Source organism: Ambystoma mexicanum, chromosome 6q (assembly GCF_040938575.1).
Source record: "Ambystoma mexicanum isolate Mex_15411 chromosome 6q, UKY_AmexF1_1, whole genome shotgun sequence".
In the NCBI taxonomy this organism is placed as follows: domain Eukaryota; kingdom Metazoa; phylum Chordata; class Amphibia; order Caudata; family Ambystomatidae; genus Ambystoma; species Ambystoma mexicanum.
In genome coordinates this window covers 817183135-817205009 of record NC_090937.1, presented here as the reverse complement: position 1 = coordinate 817205009, position 21875 = coordinate 817183135, and the positions used below count along the sequence as shown (strand labels likewise).

Here is a 21875-nt window from a genome sequence, read left to right as displayed (position 1 = left end):
CAGCTCTACGACTTTGCTTACAACTTTGAACTCTGATAAATCCATTTTGCAAAACAACTGTTTTCAAAGGATAAACAAAGGTTACACCACACAAGTGCATGGGAAAGGAAACTGCACACCAGCCAAAACTGAAATGTGTGATTAGAATAACAAGCCACCAATCCTCTTAAGAAAAGCAAAGGCTCAGTGTCTATAGAGTGCCATGTCCAGTACCATCAGGAAATCTGCGGAAGAGACTGTAGAGAGGCGAAGTGCAGGGAGGGGACCCACCAACTCTAGAGAAATGGACCTGCAACAAATCGGACACTGAGCCATTCTATTTCCACAGAGTGATACCCATGGAACCCTCATGCTGAAAAATCGAACTTTGGATGATATTCCATTGCGTGGGCCACACGGAGCTGAACAGTCCACACGAACCTGCAAAGCAAGAAGCGCTGCGAACCAGGCGAAGAGGACCCCCATCAGGGACACCGGGTCGCAGCTTGCTATTGCACAGCTGCAGAAAACCTAGAACAGCAAGTGGGGAGGATAAGCGTAGGGGGAAGAGGGAACACGGATAAGATCAAAGAGCACAAAAGATAATAAACAAAAAAAGCTTACAAACTTACACACATGCCTTCTTTTGTGCAAAAGGATTGCTAAAAGCAAACACTGCCCAAGTACAAACTGAGCTGCAAATCAAACATGCCAAAGTTGTATATTCAAGTATGAAATGTTGTTCCTCAGCACCAAATGATGGGCCCTGAATAAAACTTAAGGGAAAAGCAATGCTAAAACTGTGGAAGAGAAATGCAAAAACTATTTTCCCTTTTTAAAAAACTACTCATCTTCAGCTTTCACCCCCCTTATGCATCTTCAGGTTCCGCTGAATCCCGAGGCTCTGCTGTCTCCACATCAGAACATCGTCAGGTATCCTAACCTCCCCAACTGAATGTCTGCCTGTTGACCAGCCTCTGTGATCCAAGCTGTCGACACTGCAGTACGACACCACTCTTTTTGTGCCATTTGAGCCCGCTTGCCGGCAAATTTAAGACTACACTTGTCCACACCAGAGTTCTGGCACAACTAGCCATTACCAAGCATCTTCGACTTCCAAGCAATTGCTGTTGCTGAACAGCACTGCATCAGTGGATTCTGTCGAGGACAGTTCTGATTTGTCCCCAGCTTGGCACCGAAAGCACCCAGCTTCCCTGTTCGACGCTGAAAAGACTGCAAAGCAAGAATAAAAAAGGTACCGATAGTGGTTATGTCCCACTGGCCTGCTTTAAAAGGGTGTTAGTTGTATTTAAGACCCCACTATACCTTTTTTAAAGGCATCTTTAGTGAGTTGAACATTGCTGCTGAAAATATTGCCTTCACACGCCCATCTTCAAACCCAGAGTGCATCTTTATTCCAACCTTTGCAGCTTCTGCGTTTTCCGTTAAAGGGATGGGTCATTAATATTTTATTAGTGGTGTGTATTTTCTAGTTTAATTAAAGTATCCTATTTTTACAGAACTTTGGTTGGACATTCTTTTTTTGGTACCTTAGTATCTGGATTGCTGCTGGGCCAGCTCACATCCCTCCTGAAGAATATAGCCTGCACTACACCAAGCAGTGAAGTAGGTATGTCCGTCAGGCTGTGCCTGTTGCAGCTCTACGATAGGAATCACTGCTGGTTTAGTATTAGTGCAGAATGGAGTAGGAGTTTCATTCGCGACTCATCCCAGTTTCCTGCAGAGTAGCAGCCAATTTGGAAAGTTCACCTATGAAAGTGCGCATCTTTGGTTCTTCAGCAATGTTTCAGATAGTGACAGCGTGGTGCTACAGCAGTAAGTGTACAGGGAAGCAATGCACTCTTCAGAGTCCAAACCAATTTTGTAAAGCCCTTTGGTAGTTATTTGATTTCTTTAATCATTGGCCTTGGGCACTATTTATTACGTGCACTTAGGGCTTTCCAGTGCACCTGCATATTTGTGACAGATGTGTACTGGGATAAGCAGCAAAGATTCTCAGAGAGCAAGTGGAGGGAATGGGGGTACTTTGAAGCTTTCAATCCAGCTGTTCCTACGGAGCTACTGATGTGTCAGTTTCCTGTGATCACTTCTACCTCATCTTTTAAACATGCCTCTATCATTCCAATTCTAAAAACGCCCTCTGCAGACCCCGCTCTTCCATCAAACATTCGTCCTAACTATCTTCTACCTTATCTTCCTAAATTACTTGAGCATCTCGTCTATTCCCAGGTCTCCACTTTACTGTCTAATAGTGCTTTTCTCCAATGGTTTCAATCAGGTTGCCGCCACATGCACTCAACAGAAAGAGGCTCTTTGGTCAGTCTTAAAATCCCTGCTTGGAGAACGCTACTCTAAGCAATCTTTTCTCATTTCATCAGATCTTTCTGCTGCGTTTGACACCGTCAATCGCTCACTCTTACTTGCTTCCCTTTCATCTTTTAGTTTTTCTGGTTCTGTTCTTTCCTGGCTTAGGTCCTATCTGTCTCAATGGGCATTCTCCGTCTCATGGGGAGGGAACACATCCGACTACTTTTCTCTTGCCCATGGTGTCCTGCAAGGATCAGTTCTTGACCCCTTCCTTTTCTCTATCTATACTTCCCCCTTAGCTAAAGTTATTTTATTCTATGGTCCATCACATCCTTTCTACGCTAACAATACTCTGCTTTTTCTGTCCTTTTTTTCCTTTCTCAGCTGACATTCACAATCAACTATCCTCTTGCTTACCGGCTATTACATCCTGGATGTTCTCCCACTACTTCACACTCAATACTTCTAAAACTGAAATGCTCTTCTTCCATTCTAGCACCATCCCCCAACCTCTACCCCCCTTCTATCTAATTTCCCCCTCCCAGCTTCCTTTCTCATCTACTGGCCGTAATCTGGGACATTACTTTGATTCTGTTCCATCCTTTAAATCACATTTCGGTCTCTTCACGTGCCTGTCACTACCATCCAATTAACATCATTCTTTCTTGACTTTTTGATACAACTAACTCATTTTTTCACGTTTATTCTACTGTTCAACTACACTTTTTGGTCTTCCAATTTCTCGACTAGCCCCTCTTAAATCGGTTTTCAACGCTTCTAGGGATGCGTCAATGCTTTTTCCACCCACGGTACGGAATCTGCCCTGCTCGACCAACAAAAATCAACTAGACGAGATTAAGGATGAAGGCAAAACCACCCTGCTCCCCCTCCTAGTCAACCTGGTCAACCACCAGATCCTCTGCCACCACCTAACCACTTAAGCTCATTTCTCACCCTCAGCCACCACCTGGATAGCATCCTTCCTGAATGGAAGAGTCATGAGGGTCTTCTCAGAGATCGCTAACGCCTCTCCTTCACCCATCACCTGCGGTGGGCCACAAGGAGCCTGCATCGCCCCAACACTACACAATATCTTTACCAGGCCCCCATTCCACATCTTAGACTCCCTGTGCATAGCGTATACTAACAATGCCGAGGACACTCAAATCTTGATCACTCTCTCAGGCAACTACACGGATGACTAACACCCTTAACACGATCTACTCCACAATACAGACCTGCATGGCAGCCAATCATCTTTGTCTCAACAGCGACAAAACAGAAATTTTAATTGTCGGCCAACTGATCGCCCTAAAGACCCTCAACAAATCAATACACTGCCTTCCAAACTGACAACTGCTCAATTCCTGTCTCAAACACACCAAAGACTCTAGGGGTCTACCTGGATGCCTCACTCACCATGACCAAAGTAGTAAGCGCCATTTGCCTCCACAGCAGCCTACGTTACTGAAGTCCTCAATGCTGCCAGATCCTTCCTCTCTAAAACAACTGCCTAACCATTGCCTGTGCATTCATTGGCTCCAACATCAATTATTGCAATGTCCTATTCAAAGGCATATCATCCAGAAACATCCACAAACTCCAAGTCATCCAGAATAACACCCTAAGAGCAGTCCTGCATATCCCAAAAAGAGAGCACATCTCTAGAGCTGGAAGAGAAGCACACTGGCTCCCCATCCAGGAGCGGATCACTTTCAAAACACTCTCCATTACCCACAAGTGCCTTTCCAACACAGCACCACCATTCCTCCCCAAAGGAATTGCCAAAGCCCACCCATCGAGACCCACTAGGACCCCCTACACTGATTGACTAATTGTTCATAAAGTAAAGAGATGCAAAGCCGCAGGCTCCAGCTTGCCATACCTTGCTGCCAAACTCTGGAACGACCTCCCACCCTCCCTGAGGGCAGAGAAGACCTATTGGATCTTCCAGAAAGCACTAAAAACTCAGCTTTTCACCTAAACCCAAACAACCCCCGCCCCTCACCAGGAACTATTTTCCTGCCCCACCACCCTACTGCTCATTTATGTATGATATTTGCCACTTGGTTACCTTTGTTTTTGTATGATGAAACTATGCTGTATGACACTAGCTTGACTAGTAGTCGTACCTGTAACAACGCCTCAATGCCTACACGTTGTATGCATGCTATAGAAATGAAAAAAAAACAAATACTTTTCTGTCTGACTCCACGTGATTCCATCTCTTCTGCTCTTCTTACTCTTGGCAGGCTTTCCTTTCAAGAGCAATTCAAATGCAACTTATGTCTTTTCTTTAAATCACTCTATGGCCTTGCTACCAACTATCTCTCCTTGCTGGTCTCATTCTACACCCCTGCCCGTTCTCTTGGTTCTAGTTCTCAATTCAGTCTTCTAGTACCACCTTCCCCCTGTGAACAGTCATGTTTTCATACGATCTCATCTTGCTCCTCTACACCGAAACGCTCTCCCACTTTCTCTTCGCTCCATTTCGGTTTACTCTATGTTTCGTAAATCGATGAAATCTCATCCACTTCAGCAAGGTTGATTACAGGCTAATCTTGTTAAAACTCCAGATAATTGTACAGCGCTTTGGATTAAGGCGCTCTATAAATACAAAATAAATACAAATACACTCAAGATGTCAGACACTGGCAGATCTCTAGCATCTGGCTGATCTTGGTAAGCTGAAGCAGCAAGACTTTCTTGGAGGGTTCTTTGGTTGAATGACATCTCATGCTTCGGGACTAGTCCCAGTATTAGAACAAATAATGTAGCAGTCTCTCAGGATATAGGAATATTGAGAGTGCAAACTCAATTTTGCATCGGGGGGGATGGGGGTGTACTGACTCAAACATTTGGCTGCTACCCACTAACTGGTGGTCGCCACATTCTAACTTTCCTAGACTACTTCCTGTGCAGAAATTATTTTGTTTCTGCTAAGAAATTGAAGACCCCATTCAGGAAATTGTACAGATGTAGTTTTTCCTTTTCGGGTTCTTGCCCTTAAAAGGCAAGCAGAGTCCATGAACGCACAAAAGGAACAAAGTTCAGCAAGCACTGCGAGAGGCCTAAAGTCTTAGGGGCGCATTGTAGAGTTGTATCCCTGATGAGGCCTCAAAATCATAATTCAGCAAGGAAATCAGAGCATCTCTTTCCAGAGGTAATGTCTAGGACTTCCAACCTCCCAAGCACGGGTCCGTTGTAGGTGTGCAGTTACTGGAGTTAGAGCAGAGGGGTTAGAAATGAGGGATAACAGAAATTAAGCGAACCATGCATCTTCCTTTCCCCTGTGCATATCTAAAATATTCTGTTCTTCGCTTCTGCCTTCTCTCTCCCTCTCCCTCTCCCCTGCTAAACCTGCTTAACTCCCCACTGAATTCTGCACTTAACCTGCATCTGGGCCACTCTCAGCGACCTCGGTCCAGGGCCCAGCCACTCTCCACTTGCACTGCCCCCCTGGCTCCCCCTGCACTGTGGGACTGTCACTGTATCCCTACAGCCCCCTGCCCAGCACTTGCTCTGCACTTACCTCGCACTTGCCACCAGCTGGCCCTTTTTATTTATTATTTATCATTATTATTTCATTACGCCACTTACCTTGTACTGCACTTTTCCCCCCACCTCCTCCCCCTGCACTTTCTCCTTTTTCCCCTTACCTCTGCACTTGCGCGATCTGAATGACACCTGGCCTAGTAGGATCGCTTGTCCGTCTTCCCCTTGTTTCCCTCCCTCCCTGCCTCATCGCGCCTTGAAACACTTGTGTATAGGCGCGTTACAAATACCTTATCATATCATATCATATCATATTGTTCGAATCACCTTCTCCTCCAGTTACCACTTTCATAAATCAGATCTTTTAACACAACAGTCTGCAGCTGAACAAACAGGCTTGCCTGCAGGGGAAAGTCTGCACAGCACACCAAACCTAGATCACATCATGCCTTCCACATGTCAAGGCAACATCCACTACCCGAGAGCTGTGATACGGTATAACAAAGGTATATTTGTACAACATTCACTTACAATGGGCAAGCAAGGTGGGCATTCTGTAGCTTGAGACTCCTGCCATGCCCGCAAAGCTTTGCGACCACACAAACAGACTATGCCAGTCTTCCACAAGTCGAGTACCACCAATAACCTCAGACAGACTCCATCAGGAATTACACAGAGGAGCATATCACCTCAACTAACAAACCTGCAAAGGCAGTAGGGGGGGGGTGGGTGGGGTCGGGAGGGGTGAGGTTGATCCAGAGTGTTTCTGCAAAAATGGTCTGCTCCATCACGTGAAAAAGACCTCACTGCTTAAACAGAGCTTGACACCACCGTTGCACTCCCTCTGCTCCCAGTGTCAACTCATTATCGTGTCACTGCACTCTATGAATGTGCAATGGGTGACTCCTCTCTAATCCAGTTCGGCTGCCCAGCTTCCTCCTGGTGCCTCCACCATAGTGCTCTGTGCTCTGCCCTGCCGCACCACACATGCCCCCCATCTCAGAGGTGGGACACAGCTCCTTCCTCCTAATGCTCAGAGTATGCTCTCCACCTGGGCCCCCTCTCAGGCCTGGCAGACTGCAAAGCCTTTAAGAGAGATACACAGGTCCATGATGGATGTCACTCTGATTAAATTACTAAATAATTTCAACAATCTAGAAAAGGGTGATAGTACTGAACATGCAGAGAATGCAAATCTACAAGCATGTCTCGCAGCATTAAAAAAGGAGGGCAACTGCAACAGAAATTGCTAGCAATTTTCAATCCACTGGTGCAGCTTGAAGAGGTTTTTGGGTGAGCCTATTGTGAGGCCTTGCCGCGTGGCAAGGGTGTAGAAGCCCTGGCTTTTTAGATTTGTATTAATAAAATGATGCAAGTAATTCCATCTCAGGAAGGGTGATCTGATAATGAGTGCCCCCTTTCATAAGCTCCATGACAAAAGCACAGAGGGCTGTGCCCTACTGTATCAGTCTCCTGATCTACTGCACCGGCTCTCCAGAAGCACAGAGCAGGTTCCGAGGTCACAAGGCCCTTTTGACAACTGCTGTGACAGCCAAGTGACTTCAGCACAGAGGCTGCATTTAAAGTCTGCACCTCTCTCGCAAAATCACAGTAGGAGTAATTACTATTCAAGTGGCAATTCCATACCTGATTTTAAGGTAACTATACATAATTACGAGATGCCACCCCTTTTTAGATCATGCATGTGTCAGCACTGTGTCCCCAGGCCTAATGTCGAAGGATTGTGTGTATTCCGCTCAGACAGTCTGGCCCTACCACCAGATGGCAAGAGACTGAATGGCTGTGCCTCTCCTTTGATCCCTTGGGAGGTCAGATGATGCCTCTTTACAGGTAGATTGCCATTCAGCAGGGGCTGTCCTGGAAAAACAGCATCATAGGGAACATCCCTTAAAGAAGGGCTAGCCTCACACACCAGGGTGCTGCATACCAAAGAGCCGTTGGTGCAATGGGTCCGAGAAGGGGCCGTGTTAGTGTGTAGACAGAGGGAGATTAGCCTAGTTGGAGGAGGGTTTCACCATCTTGTTTCTCTCTGTGCCCAACTTTTCTTCCATTTCCTTAAGCACAGAGCACTTGGGATATCACATCAGAAGGCAAAGATCACTTGCCTTAAGGACAGGGATTGGATACTTTAACGCAGGATTGTTTTTGTCCAGGCACCTTCAGGCTTTTGATTCTCCTTCGATTCATCTCTGCACTTCAACCCTTCAAGAAGAATTCAATGGACCCTGCTGGGAGAGCAGCCCTTGAAGGCAGGTGATCGAAGGCAGAGGCAAACTGTTTCCTAACTATCCCCAGGTCACATTGGGGTGGCCTGCTGGTGGAGCAAGACCTGCTTCTCCGCCAGCTACAATGGTACCCAGGACTACACTAAAAGTGAAGGACCTCTGCAGGCGTTTACAAGACTCCCCCATGTTTGAAAGAACAAGAACATGGACATGGACCTACTTGTTCCAGAGTATCTGGATTGGGCCTCTCAGCATTTGAAGAAGCCAAGCAGACTGTCTCTGCATTTTTTACTGCTATAACGCATTCAAACCAGCGGAACCTGTGGTGCTGCCTTTGGCACTTCTTCAAACTCTTTGGAATGGTATTGCTGCATCCTCGTATCAGTTTGCTGACGCACTGTGCTGTCTGGGAACAACGTTGCCTTGGCTCAAACCAAAAGCTTGCTGCTGTGGAAAAACTTGAACCACTGCATGCCTCACTTTTAACCCGAAAGGAAATCAGTGCCATTTGTATTGAAAGGAGTTCTAACCAAATGATGTGGAGCATTTCTGCTTTATTGTACATTTTCCTTGTGCCGTAAGGAGTGGACAAAGTTCTTCTCACCCCGACAGGGATGCGTCTGTTATTGAGGTGGGCATGAGGTATTATGAAGATAGATGATGCCATCATGTCATCATGTCTAGGAGTCTCATTACCTTTCTGACAGTTATCATTTGACCCGCTTTGAACTGCGGGATGAGTGTTCGTAAAGCCTGAACTCTTTCTAGTGTAGGATAGGCTGTTGTTGATTTGAGTGTTGTAAGCTGCCTCTAAGACGTCTTTCACTATGCTTGGTATAAGGGTGGACTTTCCAGTTTATTGAGAAACCCAGACTGTGCAGCAGAAGGTGGCAGCCCAGCAGAAGATGGTCCCAGCACAGAGTCCACAATGGGGACGACCCAGCACGGCCAAAAGAGCATATGAGGTGCGATATTAGTGTCCGAATACCCTTCCTAGCAACTGCAGTGACCAGCAACAAGGCAAAGTCCCTGGCGGTATGGTAGAAAGGAAGAGTAGAACAGCCTGGAGTCCTGACCACCCACACAAGTGGAGTAAGGAGGGTGCAGGATGCCGGGAATGGATGTACAGTGGGCATAAAATCCAACCAGAGGCGTGCCCAAGCCACTGCATTCTGCCAGCATGGACAAATAAGGGCCTAAAATTGCAGCAATGGTAGGAAACCCTCCAGCAGGTAAGTAAACCTTCCAAAAAACCAGCACCAAGACTGCGAGCAGGTAAAGAGTTCCTGATTTAATACCATCAATCTCAGGGGCTGGTCAAATCCGGCCCACGAATCGCAAAGTGGGGGTAGGGACAAAGGGATCAGGTTGCCAACCAATCTGGTTGTCCCTCAGGACTTGCACTCATCGCAGACCACTGACACAAAATGTGATATTGCCAGCCCACGGAGTAACATTGGTCTAAATCAATAAACACCAGTATGGAACCCACGTTTGCAGAAAGGCCCTTTTAAGCCTACCTCGTGGTTCTCTAGAAAAATAGCCCCTGAAACAAAACATCCGAGAGCACGATTTAAAAAAATATATTGGTAGCCCAATGACTGCGAAAAAGGTACAATTCACCTACTAATGCAGCAAAATGGCTTACAAACCTGGTGAAGACATAAAAGTTCGGCACCACCAACATCAAGGTTGAAGTCGTACCAAGATCAAACATTTGTTGATTATACTTCTACTCCTCTCTAGACATCCCCTTGGGTGGATAAGATTTACCTCATCCTCTGGTAGAAGAGTTACTATCGTCCCGTTTATGCTTTGTTTTCTTTTTATTGTGGGAAGAGGAGAAGTGGTCGGACTCTAGAGGGTGGGATCTCTGCTTATATTTTATGGCGCCAATCCTTCCTCTAATCCTTCTCTACTGTCTGCCTCTGAAGTCTTCGGGATCAAGTGGGCTGGCAACTTCAAAGGGATCGTCCTAGCGCCAACTTTGCGTCACGTTCACACAAGTCCTTCTGGTTCAAGGACTTGCATAAGCCACACTGCTCAATGTCATGGTCCATCTCTAGACACCACAAACATATATAGTGGGGGCTGTGAGGGACATCTTGGCGCTGCAGACCTGGCAGCATTTAAAATCTGATCGTTTAGGACCCGGAGTAGTGGTGCTGAAACACATGTTTCAAGAAATGCCCAATACAGCGTGCGGAAAAAAGAACAGAGGCAAGGGGGCGTAGTGCATACATTATAAATTACTCACCGTAGTGACTAACTCTTAGCCCTTAGTCCCCTTTCCTCCATACTGCGTGGGCGTCCCCAGAAAAAACCTTCTCCTTTCAATTTAGAGGTACGCGGGGGTGCGGCCCTGGGAGCATGTGCTGCCCTGACTCCGCCCTCTGCGCCACTCCTCAGTGACGCATCGACAATAGATTTAACATTGCCTAATGACAAGTATTATTGGGGGGGGATGGTGGAACATATGGTGAGTAACGTATAATTACTCTTCCGTCCCGTCCCCTTTCCTCCATACTGCATGGGCGATTACAAATTAAGTAGCCCCAGGGTGGAGAGGATACCCTCCTTAAGCAAATAGGTTCCTGAGAACCGCCTGTCCGAAAGCCGCATCAGATCTAGAGCCAGCATCCAAACAGTAATGCTTGCAGAAAGCCGAGGGAGTGGCCCAAGTGGCCGCCCTGCTTATGACTTGCCAAGGGACATGGCGCTAGAATGCAATGGCCGTTGCCTTGGCCCCGACTGTGTGGGCATGCATGTTGGCCGAAAGCGACTTGTTCTGGCCCTCGTACGCTACTTTGATGGCCGAGACCATCCAACCGGATATGGAGGCCTTGGAGGCCCGATTGCCCGGTCTTGAGCTTCCGAAGGTGACAAAAATGGCGTCCGATTTGCTGAAGCCCTTGGTCCTGTCCAAGTAGAATTTCAGATCACGCCTGACATGCAGGCAGTACAGCACTCTCTGTGCTTCGTCCTTAGGATCAGCAAAGAACGTAGGAAGGACTATTTCCACGTTCAAGTGGCAAGCAGACAGCACCTTGGGCAGAAATGCTGGGTGTGTCCGCAGGACTACTTTGTCCCTGTAGTATATGGTTCTGAGGCGACCAGCGCCTAGATTTTGCCGATTATACGAGCCGAGGTGAGGCCGACTAGTAAGGCCGCCTTGATGGTGACCAGCCTGATGTCCGGGGACGCCACTGGCTCAAACGGTTTGTGCGCAAGTGCGCCCAAGACTATACTAAGGTCCCACACGGGGTGGGACCTTTTGATGGGCAGGTAGAATCTTGCGAGCCCTGTCAAATGCTCCTTGACAATAGGATTGGAGGAGGAGAAGATCCCCTCCTCCGAGTTCCTGTAAGCCCTGAGGGCTGCAAGGAATGTATGGCAGGTGTCCACCTGCACACCAGAGTGGGCGAGGTGCGCCGAGAAGGAGAGCACGTCGTCCAAAGTACATGCAAGGGGGTCGATTTCCTTTCAGTGTGCCTAGTGGCAGAACCTGGTCCATTTACTTTTATACTGGGCCCTGGTAGCCTTGCTCCTTGCGCCCTGTATGATTTCCAGATTAGCCTGCCTGGGAGAGGCCGAGGTGCCGCAGCGTTACCTGCTCAGGCACCATGCTGTGAGGGCTAGTTTCTGAGGCGCGGGGTGGATGACCCTGCCCCCCCCTGCTGCGCCAGAAGATGTGCTGGGCCCGTTAGGAGGCGAATCAGACGCATCTCTGAGAGGGTGAGCAGCTCCGAAACCATGGCCTGGCCGGCCACCATAGAACTATTAGAATGAATGCCGTTCCACCGAAGCCGAAATGCGTCGCCCAGGGAGCCGGGGCCCTGTCCCTGCCAAGAGGCGAACTGAGGGGACTTCTTGTTGTGCCAGGTGGCAAAGATCCACCTGGGGATAACCCCACCTGTTGAAGACCTCCTGAATAATTAGGTCATTTAGCTGCCACTCGTAATTGTCCGCTCCCAACCTGCTGAGCCTGTCTGCCTCCAGGTTGGCTTCCCCCCCCGGGAGGTGGACTGCCGTGAGATAGATGTCGTTTTCCAGGGCCCATTCCCACATGCTGATAGCCAGTCTGCACAGAGGAGGGGATCTGGTGCCTCCCTACTGGTTGACGTAGTACATGCTGGTCAAGGACAACCTCGCCCCTGAGAAGGTGTAGGAATGCGCAGCGCTCTAGCCAGATGGCGTTCAGCTCTAACCAACTGATGTGGTATTCCTGCTCCTGACGAGTCCAGGTGCCGTGGACCAAGAGATCGTCCAGGGTGGCTCCCCAGCTCTCGAGCAAGGAGCCTGTGGTGATGGAGGCCTGTGGGGGAGGCGGCCGAAAGGCCTTGCCCGTCCGTACGTTGCAGTCCCTGGACTACCATGTTAGGTCCGGTTGGAGAGATGGAGAAACGTTGATAATCTCGGATTGAGAGCCCGGCTCCTGGTTCTATGAAGCTGCAAAGTGCAGCTGAATCCTCCTCATCCTCAGTCTCGTGTGAGGGATGCTAATAGGACAAGAGACCCAGGAGATGCTGGTACCACCACACTGAGGTCACCTCTCTGCTGAGGAAGTGGGTGGTGGCCTTCTTGATGGCCGAGATCTTGTCCTCCGATGGAAATACCTTCTCAGAGCACGTGTCCCAGATGAGGCCCAAGAATGTCAGAGTCCGCATGGCCTGCATCTGCGACTTCCTGAGATCGGGCAATAAGCCCAGATCGTGCAGTGTGTTCATAAGGGCATGGGAAGAGTGGTGAACCGCTTCCAGAGATGTAGCCCTGACGAGCAAGTCGTCGAGGTATGGGTAGATGTGGAAACCCTGCGGTCTGAGGAGGGCAGCCACTGTGTTCATGAACCTGGTAAAGACCCTGGGACCGAGTTGAGGCCAAAAGGGAGGACTTTGTACTGAAAATAGTAGCCCATGATCCTGAACCGATGGAAAGAACGATGGGGCTGCCAAATCAGGACGTGTAGGTACGCGTCCTTCAGATCCAGGGAGCACAACCAGTCTCCCTTGCACAATGTCTCTGCTATAAAAGCTGGCTTTGCCATCTTGAATTTTTGCAGGGGAAAGGAGAGGTTGAGGGTAGAAAGGTCCATCACAACTCTCAGGCCCGCCTGGTTCTTTTTCTGAATGGCGAAAATCCTGGAGTAAAAGCTGAAGCCTCGCTGGGAGGCTGGGACTTCCTCCACAGCCTGGCTCTCTACGAGCGACCAGATCTCCGCCAGAAGAGTTGCTGTCCCAACCTGAGGGAGTGGAAGGGAGGAGGGAGGAGAGGCTGGGATGGGTAGGCGGTACCCCGTGGATTCCACGAAGAGGATCCAGGGGTCTGCGAAATTGACACCAGAAGTCTGCATGGGGAGCAAGCCTGCCCACCACTGGAGACACGTGGACCCGGAGGGGCTTGTCATGACTGCTTTCCCGTGAAAGCTGTGGCGGAGGAGGGGGACTGAAACAAGCCTTTACACCCCCCCCCTCTCATTTTGTTGCTTGTGCCGGTTCTGAGACGGCAAGCGGTCAGGCTGCCTGGATCTCCATTCCTGGAAGCCGCGGAACTCTCCATACATGCGACCCCTGACAGAGCGCTGTTGTGACTGGGTGTACGACATGGGTGGGGTCTTCGTCAAGATAAAGACTTGGCCGTTTGTGAGTGGTTATTCTTCTTGTAAAGCTCTTTGCCCGTGGTGGAGTGGAAGAGGTCTCCTCCCCTTTAACGGCAGATCTAGTATGCGTTCCTGGACATCCAGGTTGAATTTCTTTGCCCCAGAGCCAGGCAGTCCTTCTCATGTCCGTGGCGATACAGATGGCACGGCCAGAGGTGTCAATATGGCCCACAGTGGATTCCATGAGGTCCTGCGCCACTAGCTTGGCCTCAGAGTCCCGCCTTAAAACGTGATTGGCTCAGCGTAAGGAGTTCCGGGAGGAAGTCTGCAATTTCCCATCATAACCTTTGTTTAGCGGCCGCCAGCATGGCATCGGCCTGACTAAGATGTAAGGACTAATTGGAATACAGCTTCTTCCCTCCAAGATCTTCTCCTCCTTGCCTAGTAGCGTCGCTGCCGTGGAGGTTGATGACTGAGGCTTTGAGTATAGTGATGACGCAGCGATCACCAAGGAGTGTGGCGGAGGATGGGCCGATAGCAAGAGTGTATCCCCCTCCATCTGCCTGTACTTTGCGTCCAGACGTCGATTGCCCGGCTGGACCGAGTGGGACTTGAGCCAACCCTTCTTGGCCAGGGAGACTACATCGGTCTGCAGTGGAAACCCCATTTTGGCAAAAGTGCGTTGCATGAGGACAGGACTTCAGCCAGAACCCTCACCCCCTCTGCCGGCTGCTCAACCTCGGGTTGGGGTAGGCCCAGGTACTCCGCCAGCCCTGCAAGACGTTCGTGGAAGGCCCTGGCTGAGGATGGCATGTCAGGATCCTCCTCCTCATCCATATCCCGTGGATCAGGAGGATCCTGCAGAGGTGGAGGAGTAGCTGGAGCCAGAGGCTGGGGTACAGGGACCGCAGCCGGAGGCTGAGGAGGAGGCACAGGCTGGTCTGGAACCGCCCGAAGAATCAGCCTGGGAGTTGGTGGCAGCGGCTGCGCCGGGAGTGCTGACGGAGGAGCTTGTGGTGCCGGTAGCATCGTAGGGAGCACCTCCCTGATGGCGTCCTTGAGCATAACCCCCATCCGAGGTGACTTCATGAGCCCGAGGAACCTCTCGAAGAACCCCTCTTTACTGGCCGGAGAGGTGGTAGGGGGTACTGACAAGGTAGCGGGAGGCTGCTGGAGCCGCTGCATACCCTGCCCGTATGGACGCAGAGGGAAACTGCCCTGCACATAAGGATAGGCTGTAGGCCACGCACCTGGTTGAGGCCAGTCCCACCTGGACACTCGTTCTTCGCCGAACTCCAGGAATGGCATCTGACAGGTGCTTCTGTCTGGCACTGTGGCCATCTTGTCGAGCTGCCTGCGACATGTTGCTCGACGGGCCCAGCCTCCTCCAAGACTCTTGCATGTGGATCACAAGGCCTACCCTGCTCCTCGGGCCTAGACCTAGTAGGTGCGACACCCTCAACCTGTGGGTCGGTAGAGCTGCATTTAGGCGCCCCCATGGACGTATTGCCGGTACAAGGACGTAGCCCCTCGGAGAACAATCCAGTACAAGAACCTTCCGGCCACTCAACACTGTCACCGGGAGGATCCAATGATCCTTCGGCCCAGAGGCTGGTAGCTGCAGCAGCCTCGGTGCACGTGCTGGAACAAGGACTTGAGCGGTCCCTCCCACGCGGGCGAGCCCTTGGCAAGGAGTCTCCCTTGCGGGGGTGATGGAAAATAGCGGCCCTACCTTGGGCCTTCTTGAGGTCCTCTGGAGGAGACTTCTGAAGGAGCTCCCTCCACCTGGCTAGTCTGTTCTTCGGCGATTTCGATGACAGCATGTTGCACGCTGTACAAGCTTGCCAACCGTGGTCTGGGCCTAGGCAACGTAGGCGGAGGGCGTGGGGGTCTGAAGCTGTGAAGAGCCCATTGCAGGATGGACACCTGCTGAACCCTGTGGAAGTGGACATGCGCCGGAGAGGAGCGGGACGCCTGAGGACCGAGTAGCTGTAGGATATGAAAGACAAAAAGAAAAGACAAAGAAGAAGTATCCGTGCATGCAATTACATGGCCGAAGCCAAACCCATGAGCGCTGGTGAATTCGGCCTGTTCCTGTCGATGCAGAAAAGGGGACTAAGGTGTGGCGGCAGAGTCAGGGCAGCGCATGCTCCCAGGGCCACACCCCCGCATACCTTTAAATTTAAAGGGGAAGAGGTTTTTTCTGGTGAAAAAGGTTCCGTATCCCGTCCCTTGGAAGTGATGCCCATGCAGTATGGAGGAAAGGAGACAGGACATAAGAGTACATATGTATGGACGCAGACATCCGCCCTGGGGCAAGAGAGTCGAGGAAGGTGCGGCTGAACCGCACTGCATCTCCTGTTGAGATTTTTGGAGATCAGCTGCACTAGAGGAATATCTAACCAGATGATGAATCTGTAGAAGGATGCAATGCACTCAAACAGTATTTTAAGGCAGAGCATAGATGTCTCATATTATGCAAGTTTACGGTTGGGTCAGAACAGTGAGTGCAGCATACACAATAGTACAGACAACAGAATCACACAACAAATCTGTGCCCCCGATTATGTCCTCCAGTAGAGCTCCCCATAAGGCATTCAAAGTCATTGCATGCACCACTAGCCAAATGAGTGTAAAGACCGCAGGGGGGTGTCTGTACTCCTGCTCTCTATATGGTAGAGGAGAGGCATAGAGGACCCCAGCCAAGATTCTTCATTTGGTAAATGTGGGGGAGCAATCAAGGCCTAGCTTCTCAGGAGGAGATGCGGGCTGGTTCTTAAGTACAGCGTAGTCCCCAAGTACCCACAATGGAATGTCCGCACAATGTATTAGTTAAAACACAGTCTTTATATAATATTCAAGGTTATGTACAATATCATGATAACTCACTTTGTACTTGGTTATCTATACAGTTCTACGTGGTACCACAATTACTATTCGATCTCTTTAAAGTGCATCAACTGTACGGTTAAATGTCACACAAATAAGTTTGTAAAGGACACCAACAATAGCTAGAAGAGGAAAGCAGTTGGTTAGAAAAATTGGCAGAATACTGGCCCCTACCACTAGACAGTTCTGTGTGGAGATAACCCCCTCCCCCCCACCTGGGCAACCTGTAGAATAAAGATACAAGCCCAGTCCATATATTGTTCACAAGAGTCTTTCCAATAGTTCAGCAACCCCAAAGTACCTGGCGTTGTAGAGTTACTAGTCGGGGAAATCGACGGCCCTTCTTGAGTGCCCTCCCGTTAAGGCAGGAATTACGGGTCGTCGAGTGTCTGGCGAAGAACAGGGTGAACCACGACGATTAAGTGGCAGCTTCTTTCCTAGCGGTGCTTGTCGGCGGGGAAACGTAAATGGCCTGCAAGGAAGAGGCATGTGGGGCACTTCGATGTCGATAGTTCTGGACCGCAAAGAGTTTGAAGAACTGTGGCCCAACAAGGGCGTCAAGTCTTCGGCGTCTGTGGTCTTTGGGTGGCAGGAAACCCACCGGCGGATGCTCCACGGCGCGTCAACGGTCTGGCCTTCTCCGGTGGGATAAGGCAGGCAGCGATGTGGACGAGCGCATTCGTGAATCGAAAGTTCTTAGGCAATGGGAGCACGACGGCTCCGGTTGGCGATGATGGTGCTTCTCTTTGGGATTCCGCGGCTGTCCCAGTCTCCGGTCGGCAGCTTTTCATAGGTCCGTCTGCCAGGGAGCTTTGGCAAAGATCAGCTGGTGCACGATGGTCCCTCGTAGCTCGGGAAGAGGGCACCTTACCAGGTCCTCTCTGGGTCAGTCCTTGGAGACACAGCAGCTTTCAGATTGATGGAGAGCAACAGCAATTCTTCTCATCCAGCAGGGCTTGAAGGTCAAGCTTCAGTTTCACTCCAGTCACTCTTCATAGTTTGGACTTCAGCTTCTGAACACGATTCCTAGCAGTGAGAGGTCCCCAGATATACTGCTGATCTCCCATTCATTCTGCTGGGTCACACACAAGCATCCAATCACTTCCAAGGGCATTCAGCAGTCAGCCAGCCAGCCAATCGGGCATATGGTGCATACAGGCCATTCTTCTCCATCCAGACACTCACAACACAGAATGTGGATTTGGACAAGTACCATGCCATTCAACACTACACACTGCATTCATACCAGTTTCGGGAAGGGCTGTCTCAGTCATTGTGTCAAACACCAGATACCAGACATCCACAACAAGAAGAGTAGATTCCACACACTCCATTCACCCAGGCCCCACCCACAGGTGTACCCACAACATGCGGTCGTTGGGAAGGCTCTAGCCAGTCTGGTCGGCATTTTCCTACACTACCATATGTGGAACTTCCACCCAACAGCCAGTCAGGGGGAAGGGACACAGTCAGGGCTTCCGGGCACTTTGGGAAGATCAAGTTAACAGGCGATGGAAGACAAGAGGCCACGGGGGCCATCTTGTCTCCATCAGGAATCTACTGATTCCAATGACAGGGCCTGGGCATCCCAAAATGAAGGATGCTCAGGGCACTAGTCAATTCAGCACGGAGCTGCCACCAGCCTGTACCCTGCTCTGTGAGCCACCCACAGGTGCCCAAAAACATACACTAAGGGCACAGGGTTGTACCCCCACCCATGGGTGCCATAAGGGTATCCCATGGGTCTGTACACCAAACCAAGCAACAAAGAGCTGCACCGCCAGGAGTCCCACATAAACTCCGGCACAGAAAACCCAACAGAACACACGATAAAAAACAGTAAAGGACAAGGATACAGAGGCCCTGTCCCTCCGATGCATTTCCAGCATCACAATGAGCCCCAGAAATTCAGATGTCCATATCAACCTGGGACATAACTCTCCACACCACACTTGCCAGAGTAAGGGAATGGATCAGGGGAATGCCAGCTAAAGGGGATCAAGATTTGGGGAAATGGATTCTGTAACTGCTCCACCAGGGGAGAGCCTTTTCCTGTGCGGTTAATGAGGTGAGCCCGCTACGCTATTGTCATGATCACTACTTCCAAGAATGCAGGACCTGCCCAACATCCTTGGAAGCAGGCTCATAACCTTCATTCCGGGCACCAGCCGGCCCCTATTGGGACCTTTTGGACCTTGTCCTGGCGCCGGTGGCGCCAGGCTCATAAAGATCATCGGTCCCGGCACTGGAAGCGTCGGGCTCATAAGATGTGTAAAAGTGCTTGGGTGGACCTACCTACAGCAGACCATGCTGCATACTCACCAACAAGATGACGTCCACATCCTCTTCTGACAGGGACTACTTTCTTACCTGAGTGGGGCAGGCTCCACTCCTTGGATCAGGAACACTGGACTCTTCTGGAAACTGGAACTCTTTCCTTACCTAGGCAAGGCAGTGGAAGAAGACGCCTAAGCACTCCTGCACACTATTTAAACCACGCCCGATTGATGCAACGTGCTTCGCGTTATTCTGCATCAGCAGCAGGACGCTCACCGAGTCAGCTCCGGTCTTCCAGTGAAAACTCCAGCTCCAGCACCTGTGGGAACAAACTCTTACCTTCCTGGGATCCTGTCTTCAGCCGCACCTGCCAGCACAAAAAAACAACAGGTTAGCAAAAGCCAACTTAAAGCCAAAAGCCAGCATTTTTACTAACCCGATCCATTGTTATCTTCCAATCCTCACGCCGCATTCCTTGGCAGTCCATCGATCCCTGTAAAGGCAAAGAACATTGATCAGTCATTTCGCATATTTTGATCTGCTTACCTGTGCGACGCACGCTCTGGATTCCAACAAGCGCTGCATACCCGCACCTGCCAATAAAGAAAGACAGTAAGGAGCGCTTTTAAAACCATCAGCCGCCATTCTACTTACGTGCCTTCACGCGTGCCATCTTCCTACTTACGCGCTTGCACGAACTTTGGCATCCATTAAACAACGCCTACCGCATCCAAAGCCTGCAAGAGAAAAAGAGACATTAAAGAGTGCATTTAAAACCATCAGCAGCCATTCAACTTACGTGCCTTCACTAGCGCCATCCACCTACTTACGCGCTTGCACATACTTTGGCGTCCATTAAACAACGCCTACCGCATCCAAAGCCTGTAAGAGAAAAGGACTTCATTAAAGGTGTTCAGATACATATAAGGAACCGATCGTGCAGTTAACGATGGCCTCGCGCTCAAAGTTGTCCTCTGCAAGTAAGAGGTTTACAATATCACCAGTGGAGTAACTGGTACCCGCGCCCTTGCACCAGTCGCAGGATGGAGAGCCCAGCATTCACCTACTTAAGGTGAGCACACCTATCCTTTGGGCCTCAAGGAAAGAGAGAGTGAGGAAGAGAAGTCCGTCCAACCACCGTTCATTAACCCCTTGTTCTTCTGCCTGCAGACACCTCACTCTTCAAGTCAGGCATACCGTGAGAAGAGGTCCAGCCGAGTCCTGCGCTTTACAATTGAAGACACGGTAACAACCCAGTCAAGATCTGCGCCTCCGTGGGAATCAGGTGAGCGTTACAGCTATACCCTCCATAGGGGTAGAGGCAAGCGGGACCTCACTGGCAGAGACTCCCCCCTTGAGGACAAGGACTCCCAATCCCGTCAGGAACTCCATACCCAACCCCCTATGAACCTGAAATAACATCTGTTAAGAGTATGAAGGATCAGTGGATGTATGCTATGGGAATGTGGAAAGATTCAGAAAGCCTGAAGAAAATAACTCAGCTGGTGCTGCAATGGAAAAAAAAACACTGGATTAATGAAGAATATGAGCAAGACACAGAAGAAGGGCTTCCATGCTAAAATGGGGAAGTCCCAGCGCAGCGTCATAAGCGTGGGAGGTGAGAGAGCAAGAGAGAGAAACTGAGTTTCTAATCAGTCAGGCAAGGAGAGCTGAGAGAGACTGGGACGCACAGCTTCCAAGCGTGGAAGAAAGTTGGCGTGTAAAGGCTGTTCTATGATCGGTCAAATATTTTCCATCAAAATAGATTTCAATTTTTTTACAGGCTGTTTTTGCTGCAAATATATGAGGGGAGACCCCAACAAACCCCCTTAACCATCCTACATTAATTATTCTCCTAAAGGCAGCCCCCACATACATTTTTTCAGCAAAACCTAATGAAAATAAATTCAACGAAATCTACTGTGGAAAAAACTCCCTATCCCATAAAGGCAACACGAGTGAAGCCTGAAGCAAGAGAAGCTTGGGGAAGGAAACCTTTGATGAGTTACTGAATCCTAGGTGGTGGCGTGCCCGACAGTCGACTGCTGAGTCCAATGAACACAGCGAGACCACAGACCTGTTTGCAGTACAGAGAGAGAGGTACAGAAGCAAACCAGTCAAACTGAGGAAAGGATCCCATCCTAAATGCAGGCAAGGTGATGCTAAACTCAATAGAAAGAGGTAACGGGGAAGGCAGGAGACCCGGGAGGGATACCGAATATAACGAGTTTAAGAATTATACTCATCCAAGTGAAGACCTAACATTAATGTTCCCTAAGGAGAGAGGGAAGTCATCTGAGAACACTCATACTCGTCTCAGTAATGACGAAATAACAGAACACTAAGAATTATTATTTAAAACCTGATACTCGTACAAATAAATAAAGAACCGTAAAGAACCAAGAGATGTATCTGCATTAGTGTCCAAGCAAGACTAAAGAGGAGAAGACAAGTGAGAATCATTACTGGAACATTCCTACTGGTCCCAGTAACTATCAAGTGATGAAAGAAAGCGAGAATTCTTTTGAGATTGGTTCTAGCTGGCCTAGCCAGGGAAAAGAGTGGACATTGTGTATAGAAAAAGGAACACGTGGGCGCTGTTGAGCAGCCTGCAGAATGGCTGCTTAGCTTGGAAGCTCCGTGCCTGGCCGCTGATTATCCGACTACATCGGCGGTTCCGGCCATGATCCGGCACTTTCATCTGGCCCCCTGTGCTGCTGACTGCCTGGGCTACCTGCACGTCTGATCCCGAGGTGAATCGGACCCCCCAAGACCCCCATCCGACCATTACGCCGAGCCTCGCTGGAGGCCAACCCCGGGCCTGCGGAGTGCCGTGGTGACTGCTGCGAGCCGGCTGGGTGCCGCTGCATCGGCGGTTCCGGACATAATCCGGCATTTTCACTTGGCCCCCTGTGCTGGTGACTACCAGGGCTACCTGCACTCCTGAGCTCGAGGCGAATCGGACACCCCAGACCCCCATCCGACCACCACGCTGTGCCTCGCTGGGGGCCGACTCCGGGCCTGCGGAGTGCCGCGGTGACTGCTGCGGGCCAGCTGGGTGCCGC

General features: G+C 50.0%; 1 protein-coding gene across 3 annotated transcripts in view; it reads right to left on the bottom strand.

The window, feature by feature from the left end:
- Nucleotides 1-21875, bottom strand: part of FNIP2 (folliculin interacting protein 2) — a 457199-nt gene that overhangs the window by 139248 nt on the left and 296076 nt on the right. For 2 of the 3 annotated variants that reach the window (XM_069631342.1, XM_069631341.1), the window contains exon 7: nucleotides 421-510. The exons of the other annotated variant lie outside the window; for it this stretch is intronic. In XM_069631342.1, coding sequence (XP_069487443.1) covers nucleotides 421-510 — 90 coding nt within the window. The remainder of the gene's footprint in view (nucleotides 1-420; nucleotides 511-21875) is intronic. 3 annotated transcript variants of the gene reach the window in all.